At 42.6% G+C, this 27,566-nt stretch overlaps 1 protein-coding gene across 1 annotated transcript; it reads right to left on the reverse strand.

Moving 5' to 3' along the window:
- Positions 1-805: 805 nt before the first annotated feature.
- Positions 806-26,218, reverse strand: exoc3l2b (exocyst complex component 3-like 2b). The gene is made up of 15 exons (XM_044032566.1): positions 25,885-26,218; positions 17,100-17,612; positions 16,786-17,024; positions 8,218-8,495; positions 7,871-8,137; positions 7,468-7,586; positions 7,220-7,334; positions 6,086-6,196; positions 5,161-5,261; positions 4,925-5,041; positions 4,243-4,378; positions 4,037-4,159; positions 3,783-3,938; positions 3,549-3,670; positions 806-2,933 (listed from the first exon to the last, which is right to left on the reverse strand). Exons 2-15 carry the CDS (start codon positions 17,573-17,575, stop codon positions 2,639-2,641), a joined length of 2,655 nt encoding a protein of 884 aa, XP_043888501.1. The 5' UTR covers positions 17,576-17,612; positions 25,885-26,218; the 3' UTR covers positions 806-2,638.
- Positions 26,219-27,566: the final 1,348 nt, after the last annotated feature.

Here is a 27,566-nt window from a genome sequence, read left to right on the forward strand (position 1 = left end):
GGGCATGAGTCCACAGGAGCCGCTTGTTTTCGGTCACTGAGGTACACCTAAAAAGTCTCAGAATAATACCTCTGAACCTGCTGACTGAGGCAGCCATGGGTCGTGAAAAGTCAGAGCATTGAACAACTCCTGTGTGCCATAAAGTTAGATCACTGATTTTCTCTATAGACTTTGGTGTGGAAGAGTAAGTGGTTTACAAAGTGACACAAACTTCAACTCCCTGTTGGAAAAGGCAGTCTAGCAAAAACACTTCACACATTCTTAAAACCATCTTAAGATGATGTAGATTTTATTTGTGAGCCTTTGAAATGGAAAATGTTAATGTTAATGAATTATATATGAGCTGCATAAAAAAAGCATTCAGTCATCAGGTGAGTTTTATCATCATTTAAAGCTGATCTCTGTCAACATAAAACTCATTTTATTCATCCACATTTACAAGAGACAGAGACATGTCGTACTACTGTCGTACTGCTCTTTACTGCTCTTTACTGCTCTTTCTGTAGTGCTCTTTTTCATCTTTAAAAACATTTATATACTGTGTATATATACGTTTACTGTTCACTTTTAAAAATTTTGTATGCTTGTTATGCGCCAATGACACCAGAACAAATTCCTTGTATGTGCAAATCGTACTTGGCAATAAAGCTCTTCTGATTCTGATTCTGATTCTGATGATTGGACTTTAAAGTTAGGAGGATCCTTGAATGCACCAAACTAACAGCTGATTTGGAAAGAGCACGATTGGCTGAATCAACGTCGAGGGAATTGTAGGATGAACTGAATAAACCAATTTACGACAAGCGATTGTTCATTAAATTTTAAATGTAGTTCTCTATAATGTGCACAGCAAGAGAGCTCCTTCTTATAACATCTAAACTGTTGATCAAAAGTCTGTTATATTCAGATCAACAGAATAATCTAATCTAAATACATTGGTTTTGTCTCTGTAAAGGAAACATCCCGACACCAAAGAGCATCAACTATGATCAACAAGCTTTAAATACACAAAAAGCTTTAAATACACAATCGACTGATTGAGACACTTTTTCTTTTAGTACCTTTGATTAAATCATGTGCAACAATCATGAAGTGTCTACAGATCCTGGAATTAAAAACCAAGAACTGATGTTAATGCAGTCTAGGCCTTGGAGTCAAAAACCCAGAACTGATCCTGATGAGCAGTCCAAATCCTGGAATTAAAAACCAAGTACTGATCCTGAAAAGCAGTCCTAGTCCTGCATTTAAAAACCGAGAACTTATTTCCAGAAGCCCATCCAGGCCCTGGAATCAAAAACCCAGAACTGATCCTAAGGGCAAACCCGGCTGCAGAATTAAAAACCTAGAACTGATTCGGAAGGCAGTCCAGGCCCTGGAATCAAAAACCCAGGACTGATCCTGAAGGCAGTCCAGGCCCTGGAATCAAAAACCCATAACTGATCCTGAAAGCAGTCCAGGCCGTGGAATCAAAAACCCAGAACAGATCCTGTGGGCAGTCTAGGTCCTGGAATTAAAAACCAATAACTGATCTCCTGAAGCTCATCCAGGCCCTGGAATTAAAAAAAACAGAACAGATCCTGAGGGCAGTCCAGGTCCTGGAATTAAAAAAAACAGAACTGATCCTGAGGTCTGCTCAGGCCCTGGATTTAAAAAGTCCACCAAGGTCCCCGTTTTTCCACATTCTAGTTTACTGATCCTGAACAAAACAGAAACAAAGTAGACCTGGAATGGTCATGACAGTCTGATCTCTAAACTCTAATGGTGTGTTTGCCTCTAAAATTGAATGATGAAATGACATCATTACATCACTGATGATGATGATGATGATGATGCTCCACATCAGCTGCTGGGGAAACAATAAAACCAGACACAAATAGTCATGAACTTCCCAACAGTTGTGAATCCTGTGAGGATACGTCATTTCCATTGTTTGCTTCAGTCATTTGAGCTGAAATATCATATTCAGTAATATCAATAAGTCAAACAAAACTTGAATGACGCAATGTTACAAAAGCCAGTCAGCCTCAAGATTCATCCAACATTCAAAATGTATGGCTGTATTGCAACTGGAATACATGTATAACATCTGGTGTCATTAGGATTACTGAATAATGTTCGCCTCGTTGCTAGGTCACAAAACAATGTTAGACTGAGTCTGTAGGTCAGTGGACAATGCTGGCTTCAGTCACTGGTCATTAAATAGTATTAGCCTCCAGGTCACTAAGGTGCCAGCATTGCCTTAAAATTGTTTTATGGTTTTCCTGATGTGACCAGGCCTCAAACCAATAATTATGACAGTGAATTTCAACTGAAGAAATGAATTCACAGGTTAAAAGCGAAACAATATAAGCTTCCAGAATTTCTCTGATTTCAAATCAATAAAACTTTTACTGACATTACCATCTTTAGCTAGGATCTAGACATTTAAATAATTTTCTCTTTTTTTTTTTGTTTGCTGAACAACTTCAGAGCGAATCAATGGTCATGATTTCGGTGGATTCCTGTCAAGCAGCAGATAATATTCAAGAGTGTTTATGGAGTTAAATTAATAATAAAAGCGTTCTGCAGGACATGTTGGAACTCAAACAGCCACAGTTTCACTTCAGGGATGAACTTAAAAATCTCATAGTGTGGCTCTTCAGAGCACATCATCAGGGTTTTCCTGTATGGGTGTCCGGGTTTTGCGACGGCGCGGTCGCAGTGCTGTAAAGCAGGATGACGCAGTGAGGGCGATGCGGCTCAGGCCTACATTCAGGCAGTGGACCTCGGAGGTGACGGGCACCTCAGAGAAGAGGGCGCGGTCGCGTGACATTCGTGCTGAGCTGGTGCCGCCATCGCCACTCTCGATGTCCTTGACAATGTTGAGGATCTCTTGACGCTCTGTCTGCCGAGTCATCCCCCGGATGTTTAAAATGGCTGACACATGTTTCTTTCTAAATACAGAGACCGAGAGAGGCAGGAGACGTCACTCCAAGTTTAAAAATGTCATTAGTAAAAACACAAACAATCAATAGACAAAAATCAGAGGTCAGTCAAGTGTCCATCTAAGCCTCGTCCCTAAATACAATGAAATAAATGTAATAACTTAGTGACTAAATGAAAACATTATCAACAATATTGCATGAATCAGAATTAATGCAGGACCTGCGCCGCCAGGCTGTGTATATAGAAAACATTTATTAGCATAGCATTAGATCATGTTAAAGCTGAAACTCATAAATTCCTTGCCTTCGAATTATGTGTTTTAAAGGTTTTTTATTGGATGAATCCATATGTCATTAATAAATATTATTAAAGTGAAAATTATCTGAAAGTTCCGAGTTATACACTTTTTCTTGACAACATCATCACCTGGGGAAATTTCATTCCACTTTAATATTTGTGTTTCTAATTTTTCAGCTTAACAAATAAATGATTAAAACGGAACCATTTTGGTGTGTGGACAAAACATGTATCTGTGCGATAATAACTAGGTAACATAGACATTAATTAAAGTTACACTGTGTCGTGATCTTGTTGGGTTCATGATCACGTTTTCTTTATCATACCTGACATCTGGAAACTCTTGGACCAGAACTCCGACTTCCATCTGGATGGAGGGGACGTCCTCCAGCTGGATGATCTCCGAGATGTGAGACAGCGCACTGTCCAACCAGCCGGACGGAGACTCCTGCGAGACAGACACAGGGAGAGAGAAAAAGAGAGGGGGGGAAAGGACATGATGGAGGATGAATATATGGTGGTGAAAAGCCCTGTCATGACCTTTGACCTTGAAAACTGACCAGGTCTTTGAACAGGACTTTGATCTGTTTGCCTTCCTCCCTGAGGCGTCCAGCCATCTTCTTCCTCATCTTCATCGAGGTGCAGATAATGCGGCCTCGCATGACTGAGCGAAGGTACTCCATCACAACGCGGCGGTGAACCTCCGCCACCAGCAACTGAGGACAACAAACACACACAAGGATGGAGAGAAGATCAAACAGATGACCTTTAGATCACATAGTGCTGAGGTGCCTGATTACTCGTGTGCATGTACCTGGTATGGAGGACTGTCCATCCTGTGGAACTTCTTAAAATGCTCTTTGACAAGAGCCTCGATCTGCTCATACGGTTCTGTGTTACCGAGCCACTTCCTCTTCACCAGACGCTCAAAGAAAGGCTGAGAGACACACACACACATAGAAGGTTTGAATTGATGGACTATGTTTGAAGGTGTGTGTGTGCATGCGTGTGTGTGTGTACCCTGATGGTCAAGTACAGCCGCTCTGACAGGACTCTGACTCCTTGCTGAACGATGTGATCCAGAGCTTTGTTGGCTCGGCGCAGAGAGTCCTCGCTGACGGACGGATCACACTGAGCACAGCGCTGCACAAAACCTCTGCACACACATACAGAGCCATTACTAAAGGGATAGATTAAATTATTTTTGAAATGTGTGGCCGTATGACAGGCACGTCCTGCACGTCCTGCACGCAGGCCAATCACAGTGCCAATGATAATAAAATTGTTATAAAACAGTGCATTTGTATCCAACTTTCACTGTTAAATAAAGTTGAAGGAACCATTGGCCCTAGGGGAATTTTCACATTATCAAATCTGGCCCTCTAAAAAAAAGTGTATGAGGTGATATGCTGTAATGGGACAGTATTAGGTGAGTGTTTTGTTAGGTGGCTAAAATCAGTTATTCTTTGTTTCTCCACTAGCAGTCTGTGTGTCAGGCTGGTTCTTAGTGCAAGTAAAACAAACTCACAAGGCAGCCTTTAATGATTTAGGACAAAGAGGTGCTGAGATTCAGGTCTGGAGATGAGGATCAATAGACAATATATATAATAATAGATATTAAATAGACATTTCTTTTCTTTTTGTCTGCTACAACGTGATCACTGATCAGGACATCCGCGTCTTCTGATGCTGCAGCTCGTACCTGAACGGAGGACAGCAGTTGACCAGGGCGATGGTTTTGGACACGTATCCGTCATCGTTTTCTCCGAACATCCCACTCTGCATCCCCTCATGGAACATCTCCACTTTACGCTGGAAACTAAAGAAAAGACGAGAATAGAATACGTCTTTATTGTCCACCGAGGTGGAAAATGAAAAGTTAAAATCTTCACTGGCTGAAAAACACCTGATGAGAGGTGTGTGTGTGTGTGTGTGTACCTGTAGAGGAAGTCAGCGAGGCCATTGAGACTGCACTGAGCAACTCTCGAGCCCAGACTGCGGTTTATAGTGGCCGAACGCTCCAGATCCACCTGAAGCCTCTGAAATACAAACAGCAGCAGGTTTCATGTCACATGACAACACTCAAAACATATTTTAAAAGATAAATAAAAATGCCATAAAGAACAAAGTACAGAAATAAGATATATAGAAATAAGGATAATAGAGTTTGGACTTGAGACAAACAGATCTGCATATTTGAGACAATGAACAAAGGAATGACCATGACCCAGCAGTTGCCACCAGTGGGCAGCAGCTACTTCCAGTGAAATTCACTGCCATAGAATGAGTGAGTGAGTGAGTGAGTGAGTGAGTAAGTGAGTGAGAGAGAGAGGGAGAGCGAGAGAGAGTGAGAGCGAGAGAGAGAGAGAGATCAGGAAGTACTCAGTGTTGACTTTGGCTGCAGTTGAAGGTTGGACTCAAAAAACAATCAGTGAACAAGATGCAGTGGAATCCACCTTTACATAACACTACCGCACTCTGATTCAATAACCTTTATTTAAACAGGCAGGAAACTCTAAGCACAGCACCTCGGGCTGGAACAGGGCAGGGGGCGGGGTTAGTCTGGTGCCACACTGGATACATGTGCAGTGTGTGTGAGACGCTACAATGCTGATGTTAACACAGGGGGCAGGTCAGTAGCTGTGCATAACTGCTGTGGAGCAGTGAAAATCACCATATAAATGTACTTTTAAATATATTAAAAACTCCCTTGGACTCGAATAAATGGCAGCACTCTCATCTATGATGCCGCACATTTGTTAGTCATGCAAATATTTCATAATAACAGGCACAGGGGTGATGCATGTGACAGATACGGACGTTGAAACCGTGGTGAAAGCTGCTCATGTGGCCCCAGGCTTACCTGGATGACGGTCTTGGCCAGAGTGATGTGATACTCCTCGATGTGCAGCGTCTCCATCCATCGCTTCTCCTCCTCGTCCAGGACCTGACTGAGCTCTGTGGTTACTTTTGCCTGCAGAGGAAGAAGAAGCCGGGCGTCAAAACAAACGCACCTCCAGTTTAAACAGAACCTTCTGTCATAAACAAACGAAACACCACAGAATAAATGTGGTGACACATAGTGAGAGGCACTGCACACATCCACGGGGCTGAGAAATGTCCTATCTATCTACATCAGCTTATCATAATAAGATGCTTTATCTCACTGTTACTCTTTTCAAACAGGAAATGGAAGTTTGTGTCTCTTTGTAAACCACTTACTCCTGCATACTGAAGTCCATGAAGTAAATGAGTGGGGTTTAAAGAGTCTATGTGTCTAAAAAACGCACATTTTCTTACTGAACTTTGGTGTGGTATAGTGGTCAGTTTACACAGTGACACGACCATCAGTGACCAGTTGAAAAAGGCTGTCCACCAGTGAGATAATGCAGTGATATCATAGACTTGAGCTGACAGTGAGTATGTTTTAATAGGCGAGCCTTTAGTTAAAGGGCTAAAATTTGTTTTTCTTGGTGCCTCCGTTGACCTCATACAATCAGTCAGTCATTATCTACCACTTTATCCTCCACCAGAGGGTCACGGGGGGTGCTGTGCCAATCCCAGCTACATCGGGCGATAGGCGGGGTACACCCTGGACAGTTCGCCAGTCCATCGCAGGGCCACACAACCCTTCACTCTCACACTCACTCCTATGGTCAATTTAGAGTGTCCAATTCACCTAATCCCCACATTGCATGTTTTTGGACTGTGGGAGGAAGCCGGAGAACCCGGAGAGAACCCACGCACACACGGGGAGAACATGCAAACTCCATGCAGAAAGGCCCTTGTTCCAACCGGGGCTCGAACCCGGGTCTTCTCGCGGCAAGGCCAGAGTGCTAACCACTATACCACCGTGTGGCCACCTCATACAATCATCCTTCCAAAAATCTGAATCATCACTTTAAGGTCTGGGGTAAAATCAGGAGAAGATCAGTGAGTGTCCTCTCAGTCCTTAGTCAGTAGTGTGTGTGTGTGTGTGTGTGTGTGTGTGTCTCACCCTGACAGAGTTGAGACAGTCCAGCTCCAGTCTGTCTACTGTGTCTGAAGGCAGCAGAGGACTGAGCTGTGAACGGTTGAATGGACTTGTGATGCACACAGTGCCCAGAACATCCCTGACATGAAAACACAGATGCAGAAAAACACACCGTTTGTTCTGTCACAATTCACGCTCATAAAAGTGAATACATTTCATTCATAAAAATGCAAATTTACAAATGTCATCAGCAATTGGTTCAGTTTGTGCACCTGTCGTAGATGTTATGCAGCCAGTCCAGAAGTGAGTAGATGTCTGTGACCTCCAGCTGGTTGTCAGTTATGGCCTCCAGTCGCCTGGCAACCGCCTGGTGGTAACTCTGCACGTACACCTGACAGGTCAAAGGTTAAAATGTTAAACAAAGTCAGAGAAGCATCGTGTTTTAGCTCAGAACTAATCTGCACTTAACAAACATGAAAACACAGGTCACATGTTTGCTTCGTAACAGAAAAACCCCTGAACTATGTGTGATGGGCCTTTGAGTCACTGTTTACTTAAGTCCCAGCTTCTGTTGTTCCACAAAAGTATCACAATGGAATGGGACCAGAAACTTTTCAAGAACTTTATGTAATAGAGGCTGGAAAACTTGTAACCATAGCAACAGCGATGTCCCACCTGGAAGGCCTGGTACTCTTCTGGATAAATGGACACCACGTTTCTGTTGGCAGCCCCCAGGTCCTCCACCACACGGGCTCTGAGTCGACTAAGGTAGCCGTCCAGCTCGCCGGCGGTGAACTCTGCTTTCTGAGGCAGCGACCCGTCAGCCGCCTCCTCAATTGCCTCTTTCCACCTCTGCTTCAGCTGCCGAGGCCTTGGGCCCCCAGGGGCCGCACCCACACTGACGGCCCAGTCTTTATCAGCCTGCTCCTCTTGCTGCAGTACCTGCACACACACACACACACAGCTGAGGTCAGCACCGTTGCCTGTCATGTCACTGTAACCATGGCAGCAGTGGCCCTTACCTGAACCACCAGGCCCAAGTTGGGCCCAGCTGTGGGGGACCGCAGGGACTCTCTCACCACGGCCCACAGCTCCTTCTGCAGCTCCTCGTACAGCAGCTCTACATCCTTCGCCTTCCTCCGCCCACCGTCTTTGACGCTCGGGCTGGTGGTGTCCTCGGGTTGTGTCACAGCACCGCGCTCGGCTGCAGCAGACTCATTGCACTCTTGCTCCAGTTCCAGGATGTGGGAGTCAGCAAGAAGCAGGTCCCGCTTTTTCACCAGCTGCAGGATCTCCAGGACTGAAGGACCCAAAGACACAAGGACATGAGAACACAAGGATATGATTACTAAGGACATTATAGGATGTGAAGACACAAAGACACCAATAATCGTCTGTATTTATATTATGTATTTACATACAGCACATTTCTGCTTTACAACACAGTTTTTGCTATTCACCCGTTCACACCTATTCGCTCGCACACTCATGAGGACACGGTAGAACAGTGGTTAGCACTGCAGCCTCACAGTGACCCGGTTTCCTCACCCACTCCACACACAGGGACATGAGGACATGAGGACACGATAACATGTAAAACGTAAGGATTTGAGGACACAGTGGGTTTAGAAGACACGCAGACATAACGTGAAGACACTAGGGTGTAAAGACAGAAGTGTCCTCATGACAGAAGGGCATGAGGACACAAGGACTTATTCATATTATAAAAAAGGATGTGAAGACACAAGGACATAAGGAAATGAGGACACAACATCTTCATTACATAATAAGGAAAGGACACAAGGGTGAAAATAAATTACATGAGGAAAAAAAAACGTTAAGACACATGTTTTTTTTGTTCTGTCTGTGCAGGGACAACCCTGCAGACATTTATGCAGGGACGGAAATGTGTCTGCAGAGTTGTCCCTGCACAGACATCCCTCCCTATGTTGACAGCAGGATCCTGGAGGGAGGGGCTGGTCTGGTCTGAGGTCAGCATTTCAGGGAGGATGACTGTGACTGTCAGTTGGCTAAAATGAGCAGGTGATGTCACAGCAGCAGTGTGATGATCTCGTCTGAGCGTATTCACACCCCTCTGACAAAACAGGGCCAGAATGACTGACAAACAAGTTGTTCTTGGGTCACTTTCTAAATTGCTCCCACACTTAAGTCTATAGAGACCAGCAGTGTTTTTAGGTCAGAGGGACTCAGGAGCGGCTGCTCTGCTGACGCCTTGTTTGGAAAGTTTGTTTCACTGAGGGAAATCTGTGCGAGGGATTTCAAACACAGCATTCAAGAAAATAAACTTAGTGAGTGAACTTATCGATGAGGCAACGTCTGGTTATTGTGATGTAAAATCAACATATTCTTAACCCTTAGTGCTCACATGGCACAGAGCAGTGTCACAGGTGTACTCGTGGTAAATTGATGTGGGAATAATACACAACTCCTTATATGGACATGGAAGTGAACAAAACTTCAAATATGCTTCATTTTGGTTTTAAGAATCCTTCATAGAGCTGGACAAAAATACTTGGAACTTCAAAACTGGAGTGTGACATCACTGCAAAGTCACAGTGGTGTCACGTTGTATTGGCACTTCATAAAACAGAGACGTTGCGGACAGATTTATGGATCTTTGTCTTCAGAAACAGCAACAGAAGCTTCATTTAAAAACAGAATGGTTTCAAAATTCAGATTAACTGGAGGAATGAAAGAATGTGATGTGGAGGCGGACATCATGATGTTTTTATCTAGACGTCGATTCTGATTAGAAGGCAAAATAAGTGTGTTAGGGTTACACATACACATTAACAGGAAGTGATGCCCTCTGCTGTTTTGCCGGAGTGGGTGTGTATTCCTGTGTTGGCACTGAGGAGGACGAGTGAGACATCAACTTCTAAAAGGCGTCATATCCTCACAAACAGGAACATCTCTTTATCTTAGGTTACAGCTTCAGGTTCAGGTCTAAGTGAGTCAACTGACAGTTGTCCTCATCCTTGTCCTCCGTCTCCTCCACTGTGTTGTTTTTTAACCCAGGTCAGATTTGTGTGAATCACTGGGTGCCAACTTTTTCCTGCTTCAATGGATTGAGCAATCAATAATCAACAACACTTGTAATAAAACAAACACACACACACACACACACAACGTAGCCTATATATATATATATATATATATATATATATATATATGCTCCGACCTAAAACGTACACACACACACACGAGTTGTGGCCAATGTAAGGTTACATATCAGCAGGTTAAGCACCTTTAAACCAGACGACACAGGAGCTTGTCAAACACAGCTGTAACACACACACTCTCTCTTAGAAACATAGCTCTCATTGTTCCGTTTCAGAGGAAATCTGCTCCAGCTGGGTGGATGAAGCCCCGCCCACCTCCACCCATTTCCCCTTAACACCCATAACTCTCCGCCCACCACCACCCTCTGTGCCACTGAACCATGACCCTGACCCCAGTGGATTTAATCTGAGCTACAGTGTCAGATCATCAGACAGGTAACCACCCCTAGTGGTTACCTGTCTGATGATCTGACACTGATCTGACAGGTCTAATCTCTGTCCATACTCAGTCTGAGGATTATTATCAGTCCCTGAATGCCCCACGGTTCAGTTAGTCCTTGAACCCCTCACATTCATTAGCCCTGGAACGTCACACACTTGTTTTTGTCATAAAAATGTTTTTTTTGTGTAAGACGTGTGCGTTTCATAGCAAAAATAACACACAAAGCAAAATTGTGTAAATCCGCGAAACATCCTGCACCAGCAGACAGCTGCGTCTTCACCTTGGGACATGTCCATGTCCAGTGTCCAATGTTGAGCTCAGTGTTTGTTCTCCATCAACTCGACAGGGAAACATAAACGTTGCACTGACTTTTTAACAGTGACTCAGCGTGAAACTGAAGAAGCCAAATCTGCTGAGTCCGATTCTGCCTCCTCATATTCACCCGGGACACAGAAGGAAAAGCTGTTCCTCAGTGTGTGTGAGTGTGTGTGTGTGTGGGTAGACTGTAATCTAAACTCCATCTCCACATTTTTCTCGTGTTGTTGCAGGTGACCTGCTTCTCCTGCAGACATGCAACTCCGCCATGTCGCACCTGAACCCGAGCGTCGACAACCGTTCCCACTCGTCGTTGCTGGACCTTGAGGATTATTTTGTTTAAAATAAGGAGGTGGTCCATCACCTCTCAGTTGTCATGTCTCACGTAATCAGCAACGAGGTCTCTGATGTTTTATTTATGCTGAAAAACATGTCATGGCTCCACAAAACAAGAACCTCTGACATCAGTGACATACTGTACATTCACTGAGATATCTTTATCTGTAAAAGCTCATTTATTAAGTGATCCTTAAAAAACATTATTCTTTTGAGCTTTATTGTTGGACGGCAAACACAGAAGTGGTGCATTACCGCCCCCTCTGGTGTGGAGTGTACTACTTTCTCACGTTCAGGCTCAAACTACCATCCTTACATATCAAAATTTAATTTATGTATTACAATTTTACATTTAACATTATATTCACTATATATTCATAATTTAAACCAAATCCTGTTCTCTGGTAGTTAATCAACTACCAACTTGAATCGATCAACTGAGGAGTCGAGAAACTCACTTCACATGAATGAATGTGTGACCGATGAGAGCAGTGCGTCGGTCGACTGATGCCTTCAATGTTGGCTGAGGAACTCTAAACTTCCTCTGAGGGATTTATCCTGGTTGTTCTTCCTCTCCCAGCAGAATAATGAGCAGGTGTTTCCCTGCAGACACAGCTGTATCATGCACGTCTCTCCTCTTGTATTACACTGTACGCGTTCAAATGAATACGATACTATATAAATGAATATGATATTCGACAATAAAAACCAACTGGATTTTTATTGTGTTTGTTCAGAGAGGAGTGGACAATCTCCCTGAGAAAAGCCGTGTTTCCGTTAGGGCTGAACGATTTTATCTAATTGCGATTATTTTTGTATTTTTGTAAAACTGTGTGATATTTGTCCAGATGTGTGAGAAACAAAGATGTTGTCTTCAGTCTGTAGAATAAGATTTGTACAGATCAAGACAATAATTAATCAAAAATGATCCACCCACACAAGCCCCCACTGTTACACTACATCAACCACTGAACTTAGTACAGTATAAGAATGGAAGAAAGTGAGTTGAGGGTCACTGTCACTGTGTATGACTTCTTTGTGTTATGTACTCCTAAATGTTTCATGTATGCTGTAAAACACTTTAAAGAAACATCAGTGTCGGAAAAGACAAAATCAAATAAAGAAAATTTGCCAACACTGAACAACAAGAAACACAACCACTGAACTATAACCGACACTGGAAAACAACAAAAGCAATCGCTGAACAAATGACAACTCATGAAAAATAACCACCAATCAACAACAACAACAACCACCACCACCACCACTACTTAATCACAACAATCAACAACCACAACTGAACTAGAACCAAATAGGGATGAGTCAATACGATACTCAGTATCATTATCAAAATAAAATCCTATATATCGCAGGCTTCACTATGAACAGACTGTAAAAATGTAAATAAAAACCAGCAACAGCCTTTTAGCTGAGTCATGTAGTGAGCTGGTTATTTCTTCTTTACGGGAGAAGAATATTAGTAACACGGTTGGATAATTAAGGTCTAAAATGACTGAGTTTTTGATATCAATATTGGTATCGGACACCGAAAAGTGGCATCGTGCCATAAAACAACCTAATACAGAACAACACTACAGTAGCAACCACAGAGGCTGAGAGGAGGACACTGAGGACAACTGAACTGGTGTGTGTGGGGCTTTCAGGAGCTCACAGAGCTGAACTGACACCGAGTCATGTGACCATGGACTAATGAAACACTCAGGCATGTGTGAAGGGTAAATTCCACTGTTTGTGTGTGTGTGTGTGTGTGTGTGTGTGTGTGTGTGTGTGTGTGTGTGTGTGTGTGTGTGTGTGTGTGTGTGTGTGTGCCCCCATCTCTTTACCTTAAACATAAACTAAACAGACTGAAGGTCCAAATGAGTCCAGACAGAGACTCAAACCTGACTCTCAAGCGGGATTTTTATCACCTCTGAAATAAATAACTAAATATTATATTATATATAATATAATATATATTATATTTTTAAATCATCTTTAAGTTTCCTACTTCAGGATTTAACAGATGTTTACATCGTCGACGCTACCTGACGCCTCAAGCAACTGATCGGATTGATAAAGTTATCTTTGTTCTGGATGCGAGCTCAGGTAGATCAGATATTTAGATGTTCATCTTTATTTATGCAAGTTCGGATCCGCTTATCGTCTCTATTAATCATAAAAAAATGTGACAGAAAGCTTATCTGTGTGGACATAATGCATTCCCTAGCCCCTTACACTAACCTTTACCATCACAACTGAAGTTGTTTACCTGCAGCCCAGGTGTGCAGCTGATGTTTATCTCAGCACTACATGCTCAGCTGAGCAGGTAGAATGAAGAAAATCATTAGCAGCAGAAAGTGTCCGAGTCAAGCTGAGTTCAGATACGCCTGAATTCACTATGACAAGGGCATTAAAGGGATTAAAGGGAACCAAAGGGATTTTTTGAAGTGTGTTTGTATTAGGCACTGACATAGAGTCACCTCTGACTAGGCAGTGAGACATGGAGGCATGACTGCCAGAGGAGACACAGAGATAAACAGATTTTAGCCACTTAAAAAGGCTCACTTATTACAATCCATGTCAGCTTAAAACTACAATATCTTAGGAACGTGTTCACTTCTTTATCCCACTGTTTGAGAGCTTTTTTCCCAAGACTTTGTAAACAGCTCAGTTGTTCAAAACACTATGATTTTGTGACTTCAGTGTTTGAAATTCCTTTAGAGGATTGATAGAAGTGACATAAATGACCAAAGAGAGAGCAGCAACTCCTGAGTCATTATGAGCTGAAAATGCTGATTTTCTCTGTGACCAGTTAACAAGCTTCAGTGTCGTGATGGTAAAGGCAATGAGATAAAGCTGTGAATGTATTGTAATTTCTTAAGATATAACTGACTAAAGCCGACTTAAATTATTTCATTTTAAATTAAGTATTTCAAGTGAGGCTACCTTCACAAATCCTGAACTATCTAACTAAGAACAGGAGGACTGAGTTCTAGAGAAGAGTTCTGTAAATATTCTGTTTAAACTGACCAGTGACTGAATCTGTCAGGAGAATCTTTTATTAGTGAGATAAAGACACATTTGGTTTTTACAGTTCAGTTTTTTTTGTTTTGTTTTGTTTGTTTGTTAATTGTTGCTGTTGTTTGAAGACTCAGTGTGTTTACATGCATGTTAAAAGTCCCACTAAAATCAAGCTAGTCTTAATCCGACTAACGTACCTGGATAATGTGCTTCATAGTCTGATTACTCCTGCATACGCTTAGTTGGGCTTGGCATTCTGCGCACGCACCAAAATTTCCTCCCCCGTCTTTGGCCCAGAAGTAGATGACGACGTATAGACTGCAGTATGCCGTCTTTGTGCGGACAACACAGCACACACCACAAGAGCCCTGCTCAAACTCATTTATGAATAACATGTACAGCAGGAACAAAAATGCTGGAAACGGCAGGAAACTGATTAAATAGGCACCTTGCTTATAGATGTTAGAGTCAGACCTCACAGCCCATAAATCAATACTTCTCCTCCGCATGTATACACAGACTCTGCAAGTTTAGTCAGACTATGGCCTTAGTTTGATTAAACTGTGCATATAAACGTACTGACTGATCATGTAAATGTTCTTGCTACTGTTGTTTTGTACACAATGTACAAATTAACTCCTTGTGTATTATTGTTTATTTTGGTTTGTTTGCGGGCGTCACTTTTTTGACATGTCATTTGCAGCCATTTACAGGGTTTGTTGTTTTCAGACAATGACATGTCTTTATGTCAAAGGTTCATGTGTACCCGCTTACGTGTGTGTGTGTGTGTGTGTGTTCCTTGTTTCATTGCCAAACAGAGGAAAGGGAGCCGGGGTTGTTGGTACCTGCATCGCTGCTATGTACCGTGTACACACACACACACACACACACACAGAGTGCATCAAAGGAACCTGATCTGCTGACATGGAGATATTCTGAAAACAAGTTTTGACGTGATCAAGACACACTGAGGTTCACTGTGTGTATCATCAAGCAGACCTTCACGTAAACAATCACTGGTTTCTCTTCTTTCATTTTGACTTCATCCTGTCATCACTTCACGTCATGTTTGTGAAATCTTAAGTTATGACATCGACAGCCATCACAGAGGGTGCGTTTGTTTTACTTCCTGCAGTGTCCCTTATGGGCGGATCAGCCAGCATCATGTTTTATTTTAGTGGTGGGTTTACTGTCGTCAGATTTACTTGGTGTGTACTGTCAACTGTCTGTGACTGAATTTATACATGTGAACTTATAACAGGCAATAGAAACTTCTGAAGTCAATCAAAGTTTCATATTTTATTATTTACTGATTATTTTGATCGATCTAATGATTGTTAAGTGCAAACATGTTCCTAACCCAAAGTTAAGACATTAAACATGTAAACAAGGAACAGAAAATGCAGACACACATACACACACACACGTAATTAATCATTCATTAAAAAAAAAAAAAGCAGGAGTAAACAGGCTGCGGTAAACAATAGAGGCCCTTCAAAAATTTCCAGGACCGGCCCAATACTTCATCACACACACACTTCCCAAACGCATTCCAGTGTTCTTGTGAAAACTCCTGAAGAGTCTCAGCATCTCATGGTGTGAGGTCACACCGTGAAACTAAGCTCTCTTTCTCGACTGCAACGACATTAAAACCAAATCAAGTCTTGTTAGTCACGCGAGTAAAGAGGACACCAACTACTCTGCTAAGGTTTAATGCTAAGCTAACTGCTTTTATTGTAAAGCACAAGAGTGACGCATATTTTCAGATGTTTGGAGGTACAAGTCCAACTTCCTTTCCTCATCTTCTGCTTCGCCTCTCACTCAGGGTACGACACACACAAACTTCACCTTCGTCATTGGGAGAATCTCAACGCCGAGTGGCTTTTGAGACGTTTCATCAAATATTTTAACTTAAGCAACACAAAGACAATACACACATGTTGTGGCCCTGGAACACACACACAACTGTAGCTCAAACATGTCCTCACCCACTGATACCATGTTTGTTGCTGTCGGATGTGTAGACACATGCAAGCAGTGACGTCACATACGCTGTAGTGGAAAATAAAACTGCAGCTCTGATCATTGTTTACAGCAGAAAACTCAAGATAAGACCTCTTATCAGTGATTACTGACATCGTCCGGTAATGATTATTGACATGGCACATTCGAACAGGACTAACATGACTGAGAAGCTCTGGCAATAATAACTTTTCTCCACCTCCCCATGTAAAAGTGAGACTCGTGAGTGTGAGTCTCACTTCTCTGGGGCACTGACCTGGCGTATTCTTGCAGAGCATGATGAAGTCAAATTGAGTAGAGATGCCAAACATTAAACTCTACATCCTTAAAACAGTCCATGCCGTGTGGAATCGTTGACGTGCTTTTCTTACCCGACAGTGGCTCCCTGGGCTTCACGTCCTCCACCACCACCACCTCTTGTACAGACGGGTCCTCGGTACCCTGCGATGTGCGGTCGGCCATCGACTCCTTCTTCAGCTTCCCCCGGCCGACCATCTTCATGAAGGACACGCGGCGGCTGGTGGAGTCACACTCACTTTCCGTACAGTTCAGCTCACCATTGAACGACTCTTTGTAGGAGCTGAGGGTGTCGCGATATTTCCCTGCAAACCTGGAGGGATGTGAAGACAGAAAGGTCAAATCTGCGATCCCAGCTTTGGCCACTCCCACCCAAACTCAAAATTACCTGAGTAAACTTCCTTCCGAGCTCCTCCTCCCTCTCTTCTTCTTCTCTCCAGGTGAAGGCGTTCCCTGCATTGTCCCCTGTGGGGATGGAGTGGTATTTCCTTTGCTTCGCGCTGACGACCTCAGTGACTTCCCCAGCTTTCCCAGACTCTTCAGCGGTGACTTGAACTTGAAGGAACCCTTCGCTGAGCCACTGCCTCCACCACCGCTTCCCTTCTTCCCCTCATTGGCCTCGTTCTCGTCCTCTTCGTCCTCAAACGGGTTGCGGTCTCTCGGCACGTCGCCATCCAGAAGCGAGCTGCCGGGGGACCAATGGTTGTCGTGGCCACCATTGTCATGGATGCCGTCGTCGTCGAAGGGGTTGTGGTGGTGATGGTGTGGGGTGATGTTGAGGCTCATCCTGCGGAGAATCCAAGCGTTTTCGAGAGTCGGACCGCCGCCTTTCAGACGCACTGGGAGGTTCTTGAGGACGGGCATGATGGAGGTGGGGGAGGGGGGACGGGGAGGTGGGTATCTAAGGAGGGAAGAGAGTTAAAGTGTCAGAGGAAAATCTGTGACGTCGGAGGGATGAAAGCACAAAAAGATATCAGACACAAAGTCATAAATAAAACAATCTTTTGTGATCATTCTCATCATATAACTGTAAATATATAACTGAAACCATGGCAACGATGGCATGAATTAAGGCATTTAAGTCTCTTAACTTGACACTACGATCAAAGAGATTTCCCCCACTTTTCTTTTTCATGTTTATTTAAACATGCTGACTCTTAACATAAGACCCCGCCCTCTGCCACACCATCAGTCATGTTTTACCACCACCACCACTCAGATAAATGACACAGTGAGACATGTGTGATGCTGTCATTTGATTGGACGCATGTTGACCGACACCAGAGACAGAAAAACTTCAGCACCTGTGGAGACTTAAACACAATCATTTTTATCCCTATGTGACCTGAACACACCAGAGGTTTGTTAAGGTTCCACATTTTGTAATAAAAAAAAGGTAAAAAGAGAAAAACAATTAAAACAAAATAAATAACAATCCTGAATGCATTATGTAAGCATTGAAAAATATTATAATAATATTAGAACAGTATTCTAGTATATAAGTAATCTAATATAATTCATGATTAAAAACTTATTTAAACAAATCTATGAAATAAATGTAAGTGCAATAAGTATAATAAGAGTCTATCCTTGAGGTTCAGAGACATTCAAACTGCATGAATTAAAATAATTTCAAATCAATCAAATCAAAATAAATAAAATCTTTCCCTCTTTCTTTCTCTTATAAACTATGACGATATGTAGTAAATAACAAAATGTGGCCAAGATTGTTTTAACGCATTCTGGGTTATTATACAAAATGAAATAGATTATAACACTTTATTACTTTTGATCTCAGAGGATAAATACATATAATATTTTCCTCTCTCAATCCTCACAGTCCAGCAGCTTCAACCACAAACCTGTCCTGATGCCATGGCAACAGGAAAGGCTTGTATCTGATTCGCTGTGACAACACTGAGGGCTCAGAGCGAAGGACTCTTGAAAATGTCATTGTCCCCTTGAAACAAGGATCAAGGATCCAAAACCAAAGTGTCCCAGGCAACAGGAAACGCCGCTCTCCGATTTGCAGCCGGGTGTTTAATGAATTATGAAGGTCCACAGTTCAACCTTTGTTCAGAGGTTGAGGTGTGCCAACCTGGAGGTAACCATGGCAACAACACCGATGCTGGGCCACACCCCAACACCCACATGTTCCCACCGACATAAAACATTAAGACATAAAATTGTCAAACATTAATGGCACAGGCGGAGCAGCGGTGGTTGTGTCAATGATTCACAGGAAAAGTCTTTATGACTCAAACGCAAACAAACTGACACTTTAAGCATTTCCATACAGCGATAAGGAGGATTTGAGGGAAACCATCAGTGGGGGACGTGTTTTTGTGAGCTGATTTAAGGGACAGCTCAGGTTTTTATAAAGTGTAGTTGTTTGACAATAGTTTTTCTCAAGGGCCCAAAAAATAAACTGAATGAATATCTGTTTATAAAGCGAGAAAAGGTCACAACTGAAACGTTCAAAACGGTTAGTGACGTATAGGCATTCAATCAATGAAATGATTAATTCAGCAATTACTTAAGTGTGAGTAAAAACAAACACATGAACCTTGAACCAACCGAGATTTCAGTCTTTCACGAAGTTCCCTGGAAACAGTTTTGCCACAAATGACAGAAGTTTTGACTTTGAACGCACGCGTGTCTGTGTGTGCGTGTGTGAGCGGATGTTGTTCATGTTTTTAGTTTCCAGTCTCACCAGCTCAGGCCACACTGCGACAGCCAGAAATAGGCACGCACACACACACACACACACATATACACACACAAAGAGGAAAACACACACTGGTGCTCAGCGTGCAGGGCCAAGTGGGAAGTGATTCAACAACGTTGGTTCCATAAATACCCAGCAGCCCCGGCGGCAGGCTCAGGAAACCCACGTGGAGCCCAGTGGCACTCACACACAACCTGTTTTTCTTCAAGAGGGTCTCAGGGCATCACGGAAGCTCCGGGACCCAAACAATGGGAGCGGAAAGGACAGCGATAGTGTGACAGGTCTCTCTACATGCCACTGGGGGCGTGGTCCAGTCACAACATCCAGACCACCATAACAGTGGAGGTGAAGTACATGTAAAATGTTGAGAAAGAAAGCCACTTAGAGACTCACCTTATAAACTCTGACAATTTGTACTATAAGCAAATATCTATCTGTGTCAGTGGCGGCATTTCTGTGCAGCATACACAGCCACGTATTTTATGTCACAACCAGACTCTAGGAGCCCGTTGCAGTGTTTAGGACGTTACACCTCCACATCCACACGTTATGAATGCCATGAATTCACCACTTGCCCAAGGGGAAGGGTTTATAGAGCTCAGAATGTCACGTGACATGGTCCCCATGAACCCGCCACTTTGGTAGCCTAGTTAGTAGGACTGGTGTCCAGTATACATCCACGGAGATTGATCTTATAATGCTCAGGCGTGTTTAGGAACAGGACATTATTCCAGACCTACAGTATCCTGACATCTTCAACTCCCTGATTAGCTTCCCTTCATCTTACTCCAGAGAGTTTACAAGAGCCTGGAGGGAAACAAATGGACAATATCTGGCTTTGTGACAAACATTAAACTCCGGAGCGTACCGGCTAAAGATAGCGTTGTTGTAACTGGACGGGTGTGTGTCGCGTTAGCATAACGTTAGCATTCGCAATGGGCCACTGTACTGTAAATAATTGCTGTGTAAGTGTTGCTATACAGACTTGTAGGTCAGTAAGACCAAGTCCTTTATTTACCGAGAGTTAACCACGAAATCTGTTGCTTACTGGCTTTCCATTGCTCGGTCTTCCTTCACCGTCTCTCTGGATCTGTGGGGATCTGGTAAAATTTTCTCCCGTTACCCTGTGGTCCCCAAATGGAAAGGGAACTTGGCTTGTAACTGGAGGGTTGCTGGTTCAAGTCCCCACCAGGTAAAAAAAAAAAGGGGCTGCTGTACCTCCGAGCAAATTTTAATTTAATATGCATCTACAAGCCTTACTTTTATGATCAAAACAGCCCGCGAAGAGACCAGTTGTGTGACATATTGCCTGATTTACGTGTACATACGTCTATAGAGGTGAACAGCGTAGTCTCCTGCCAGAGGGCGTTACCTTGGTTGTCAGCTGCCGGAGCTCTTTTCAATGCAGGAGGAAGTTGCATTTGATTGGGTCAAGGTAAGGGACAGCAGCTGATTAGTTGACAATACAGTCTGGCGGCTGGAAGAGGAAATAGCAACAGCATGCCGACGGGTGTAACAAATGGGGGACCAACCAAATCCCACACCAGAGCAACAAATTCAATTTACTGGGGTTAATATCTGACACATATCTACCAATATCTCTTGCATTTTTTTTTATCCAAACAACATCACATGGTGTGTGAAACTTCACATGCCAAGTTTGAAGCCTGTCAAGCAAACGTTTGGATTGCCATGCGATCAGGCAGACAGATTGAGCAAGGCACCAAATCCCCCATTGCTGTTTCTGGTGTGTAATAAGGGTGGGTTAAAGGCAGGGGTCAAATTTACCATCACTAATTGTTGTGTGTGATCCATGTGAACGCCCCGTGCCCAGTGTCACAGACTAATTTGTCTTGGCATTACGTCTACAATTTATCCCGTGAAGTGGCCATAAAATTGCCAACCATGTTGTGACAAAAAACTTAATCAAGGCAGCATCAGACCCCATGAGACAGTGAGCATGTTTTAGCTGCACTAAAACATTATGTGAAGGTCGACGTTTCAGTGTCACAAAACACAAACAGGAAACCAGGACCAAAAGCTATTATCCAATCAGACGTGGACACAGCCCTAAGCCTTGACCTGCGATAAAGGTGGAAAGTGGCGAGTTTGATGACTAATGGCCGTATAGATAGTGAGCTGATGGATGTCTGCAGGAGGAAACAGTGGGAACAGTCAGTCCGTTCAAAAATAACAACAATTCAGACGGCTCATCACTCACTTCCTGCTCACACTTTATCGCTATGTGATACTATGTATGTGTGCATGCAGATAGTTATTAACAAACTGCTGCTGCCACAAACACAACTTCTTCAAACTCCAAAATTGTTCACTTGTTTCTCAGAACTATCATCATAACTCACAACAGGGGTCACAAACACGTTTTGGTTATTTTAAATTGAACGTAAAAGTCTAAAAAGATGTTTCAAGAAAAGCTTCAAGTCCAACTGCTACTGAACCCTGACCTGGAAGAATTACAATCTACAGACACAAAATACCAATCCCTTTAGAAAAACTCTGCAAACCACTTGTTAAGATTCTGAGTCTTTGCCAACAGAATGTCTCAGGCCAACTCTTTGTCAACAAAAACTAAATCTGACTTCCCATGTTAAATCTAAGTTGCCACCAAATACATCATTCATTCATTCATTCATTCAAATCCGATTAGGACATCATCAGTGGGTAGATTCTACCAAAATTTAGTGGGAACATACTCGGGTGATCACCTAACCATCACAAAAAAATTATATATGTTGTTTTATACACGATACACAGTAGTGACTAGTAAAGCAGTTATTTTTCTGTGTACTGAATCATTAGAATCTGTTGATTAAAAAGATTATTTCAGTACTTCCTGCATGACCGGAGCACAGACTCCATCTGACACAGTCACTGCACTAAAATAAAGCTGAATGAGTTGTTACGCGGCTCATGATTGCCGGCTTTTGGCAGTGCCGTCACTAAATACACCAGACTCCTCTGTTAAATACTGAGAAAAAAGTCCTGGGTACTATCTCTAATGGAAAAGCAAAGAAAAAAGGTTGAGCCGACCCACGCCAATGAAAACGTAACCTCGGTGGCGGAGCGAAGAGCTCAGACAGACAAAGTGTTTTAAGTCACACTGATTATAGATCAGCAGCGGCTGTTTGTGTTTCCAGTGAAGACTCATCAAGAGTGGATGATTGATGAAAGTTGAGCTGCTGATAATAAAAGACCTTTATTGGCTCCAAAGTCTCATCAGCCACCCCTGTGACGTCTTGTCCTCATGGGTAAAAACTGATCCACCAAGAGTGATTATCCAAGGTTGACAAAATGACAAAATATATGAAATAGCTAATAGGACAAAAATGAAGGGAAAGCATTCTTCATGGAAAAGGTCAAGTGTCAACTGCGTTCAAAAGGAAAGACCGTTTCTTTCAGCCTGTGGAGTCAAGCGATCAAGGATATGGTTATTTTTCTTCAAGGTATAAAGTCAGGTGTTTAACATTCAAGACACAGAGTATGGACCCTTCCATTAAATCCAGAAATAATAACGGCACGTTACATAAGTTTGCCTGCAGGCAGAGACACTGAGGGACAATGTGTCTCTCAATGGCACCAGCACAAAAATATAACACGTGAGCTCTGTGAGGCTCCAGGACACCGCCCCACATTTTACACCATTTAAATAATTCTGAAGCTGCTTCGAGGTCAGTTACCCATGCCGCATCTGTATCTCATTTAGTCTAAACTGCTGATTCAGCAGTGTCTGAGGAGGACAGCTGTTCACAGAAATGTAACTTCATCTCATCCCTGAAGACAAATGTGGTGAAGTACAGTGGAGACAGGAAGGAAGTCACACAGCGCAGGTTAATGACAATGTGATGAAAAGATGAAGACTGTTCTGGACTAAAGCTGGTCCATAAGAATTTGAACTTTTGTTACATTTTAAACTGTTGAAGAGCCTCCATAACAGGCCAGTCAGCAGTGAATGGTCAGCCACTTTTAAAGCATGTGTCTGAAATGTGTCACATTCCCAGTCCATTGTGAGAACAGCAGTATCCATGGTAACAATGGCATCTGGTCAACTCACCCACATGACACGCCATGTCATGTTAGTTTAGGTTCTTAGACATAGTCCGTGTGTCACAACATCTCTCACTGTGTGAGCGTGGGTTTTCTCCAATTTCCTCCCACAGTCCAAAGGCATGCAGATTTGGGGTTTAGGCAAATTGGACACTATAAATTGACCATAGGTGGGAAAGTGAATGGTTGTTTGTCTCTATGTGGTCCTGTGATGGGCAGGGGATTGTTGTTCCAGGTGTCCTCCCCTGGCAGACATGTTTTCACTGAGCCCCACCTTTGCTTGTCAGCCCATTCACTTGTGTGTAGGGCTGCAATGATGATTATTGATTATTTATCGATTACTAAATGAATCGCAAACTATTTTGGTAATCATTTGGAGAGTTGTTTTTTTTTTAAATAATTAAAACAAGCTTTCTGATTTTTCAGCTTTTTAAAAGTGAATATTTTCTTGTTTTTTTTAGCTGAATATCCAATCTAGGGTTGAGCAATTGCGATATGATTCACAATGTCAGAGGGAATGGTCATTTTTACATCATTATTCTCATTTTCATTCAAAAAACACATTTAATATGATTACCGTGTGATATTTGAGCAGATCTATGAGAAACAAAGATGTTCTCTTCAGTCTGCAGTAAAAAGACTTGTATAGATCAAAACATAAAATTCTATTTTAACGCACATTGTGGTTTTAAGAATTTGATACGATTCGAAAATTGCAGTAGCTATAATTCAATCCAGTCCAAAGCACATTTTTAAAAACAACACTGTCGACCAAAGTGCTGGACATCACAAGCTCACTGAGTCCAATGCCAAAGCGAAGAGATGAGTGATGTGAAGAGGCAAACCCTTTCACAGTTTGGGACCTGCAAGTGCTCACCCCAACATGAAGCGCGTTACAGTAATCCAATCGAGTAATTATGAAGGCATGTTTGAATCGATGAGTTTTTCAAGGTCGTGGCTCAGCAGAAATGATTTAACCTTGGCTATTTGCCATAAGTGAAAGAAACTGGTTTTAAAACACAGCTAATCTGTTTATCAATCTTAAAATCAGTGGCCAGGATTACCCCCAGGTTTCTAACCATGGGTTTGTTGCAAAGAGCTGGAATCGAGGAGATAACAGATGACAGATTCATCGATTATGAAAATAATCGTTAGTTGCAGCTCTACCTTTGTACAACTACCTTAAACATCCATATATATTAACATGTGCCTGACGGCACACTACATCATCGCTTTAAGTTCATGTACTCGGGTCGCCGACAACACAGGGGTCATAGTTCAAAACAGCACAGAGGAGAGTTCAGACAGAAGGAGAAGTTTATCAGTTCTGCAGGAAGTTAGAATGTTGCAGTCAGCAGGTCTGTGGAGGGTCATGACGGAGAGAGTTTATTCATTCATTTAATTTTTCACTGCTTCTTTTCTCTTTGAATCCAGTGTAAACCTGGCTGAGCGTGTGGGCGTGGCAAAGGAACAGACGGAGACACTGATCCCTCTTCATTCCTCATTCTCCTGTTTGTTGACAACTTTATTGCGACAATGACTCTCCTGACTCAGCAGCCGGCGTCATGTGTCAGTGAAAGCAGCAGCAGCAGCAGCAGCAGCAGCAGCGGTCACTGAATGAAGCCACAGTGTGCACATGTCAGAGATGCCTCTCTGCTGCAGGACAAAACACACAGTGAGGACGGATCACCTGAATCAGCATCCATGGAGCAACAGCAACAGATGACACCCCACACTGAGATATCACTAGTCCATTATTTCACAAAGTCACGAAAGCAAAACTCTAAATGAACAGTTCAATAATTACATTTATTGTGACTTTAAATCCAGCTGCTGCTCATCAGTTTAATGCAACTATCCCTTTAAGGACTCTCCATTGAATTCGATTCTTTGGACAGCCTAACCAAAGGACTGTCCCCAACCCTCACCAGAACCATTTAATGACTAAACCCAACCTTCACTGAACCACAACTCAGATTTTAGGAATACACTGAACCAGTTCCTCAGAAATGAGGTTCTGGTCTCCATGAGGACTACTAGGTCCTAAAGAGGTAGCAAATACAAGAACACACCTGATTAGGGAGGCAGAGCAAAGAGTCATGAAGACAAAGTCATGGAGGACATTTGCTGCAGGCCCAAAACGCACCATGAAAGTCATCCAGAGATAGATCATACACAATCAAACAATCAATCAATCAATCAATCAATCAGAGAACCTCACAGTCACAGTGAACGTGTCCTTCACTGCACATACACACACAGACAAAAAGAACATTTCCAACATAATTTATGACGATTCACGTCATAAATCCTAAAGTTTCATAATGTCTGTTTGTAATTAAACAACTTTAAAAAACATCTTTAAACTTTTTGGACTCACTGCAGAGACTCATGTTGGCGGATCAGAGGCTCACAACAGCATCACAACCCGAGACCAAAGCATCACAGGCGGCAGACACGAGGTCAGATTGTGGCGGAGATCCGGCGGTGTCCGTGCGTCTCCAAGTGTCCTTGTCCTTGTCCCTGTCTCTCAAGCTCTGCTCGCCTTCTGCTCTAAACAGCAGCGGGTGCTGCGTTCACGCGCGGTGGGAAATGTCGATATCACTGACAAGGCTTCAGCCTCTCGCGCAGGGAAAGTGTTTTTTTCCAAGAGATGACGTATTCACGCCTTCGTTTTTAAGTTTTGACATTAACATTAATTTACATGTTAATGATCATCTGTGAGACTGATATTATATCACATTAAATACTGAGAAAGTGTTTTGAAATGGTTCCCCACTGGCCGTGAAAGCACCGCATCAGCCAATCACGTAGGAATTAAGTCCCAGAGATCGAACTTTCATGAATGGTCTGTAAAGTATATAAAGCGATGACGCGAGTACATGTGATTTCGTGTCGGAAACACCGGGTTCTGTGAAACACACAAATGCCCCAAACTTTGTGGAGAACATTAATATACAATTGTTCTCTCGGTTGATTAAAGATTAGAATATATGAACTTGAGTGAAACGTAAACGACACAATATCCAAAAAGCCAACAGAGACTCTTCTGGGATTTTGTATTAGAAATGGCGGAGAGGTGAAGAAGAAACTACGTCAGAAAGTGAGCGCGGTTTTTCGACAACCTGGTTACGTAGTTAGCCTAGCATTAGCGCCAGGAAAGCAGTCGCCAGTTGTGTTTACTAGTGATACTTGCAATGGTCGGTAAAGTTTCTCCGTCATCCAGGTCATAATCTTCTTCAGTAGTTAGCTGTGGGGCGACTGGGCCTGATTGTAACTAGCGTAGGGGTCTGCAACCTGCGGCTCCAGTGCCATGTGTGGCTCTTCAGCCCCTCTGCAGTGATGCCTTTTAGTTTTGAAAAAAAACACAATAGGTATATATATATATATATATATATTTTATTTTATTTTTTTTCTGTCAACATGAACACCTCTTATTTAGAGATCAAGATGAATAAAAGTGTTTTAATACATTGTGTGTGACATTCAATGTCTACATCAAATGCAATATTTATTAAAAAAAAGACAAATTTGTTTCCTGTCCATCTTTGGATCCACATACCTATTTGCGAGGTAGGTTTTCTCAAGCATTAACTCCACTTTATAACAGGTTGAGTATTAACAGCAATGAAACAGTTTTCTTTCTGTAGTTCTTAAATTTCATAAATGCAACAAACTATGAGTTGACTCCTGACCCCCAGCACCAGAACCAAGCACAAACTTTCACCGTCGCTGCCCCTACCCTCTGGATTTCCCTTCCACAACATGACATTTTTTAATTTATTTATTTATTTTTACTCTTTTCTTTTCTTATTTTATTAAGGGCTTTTAAGTGTCAGGAAAAGTACAATAGACATTTTATGTATTATTAAAATTAAGGCAAAACAAAATCACTTTGTGTCCATCTTGAACACATGTCACCGGAGACTTCCTGCTCTATATCTCAGCATGAACCATGAGCAGTGAGGTCTCTGACCTTCAATGACCTCCCTGAGCTCCACAGTCATGGGACCTGAGTCCAGTCAAACACCTGGTAGGTGCACGATTGTGATTTCATGAAAA

The sequence above is a fragment of the Solea senegalensis genome, linkage group LG8, assembly GCF_019176455.1.
Source record: "Solea senegalensis isolate Sse05_10M linkage group LG8, IFAPA_SoseM_1, whole genome shotgun sequence".
In the NCBI taxonomy this organism is placed as follows: Eukaryota; Metazoa; Chordata; class Actinopteri; order Pleuronectiformes; family Soleidae; genus Solea; species Solea senegalensis.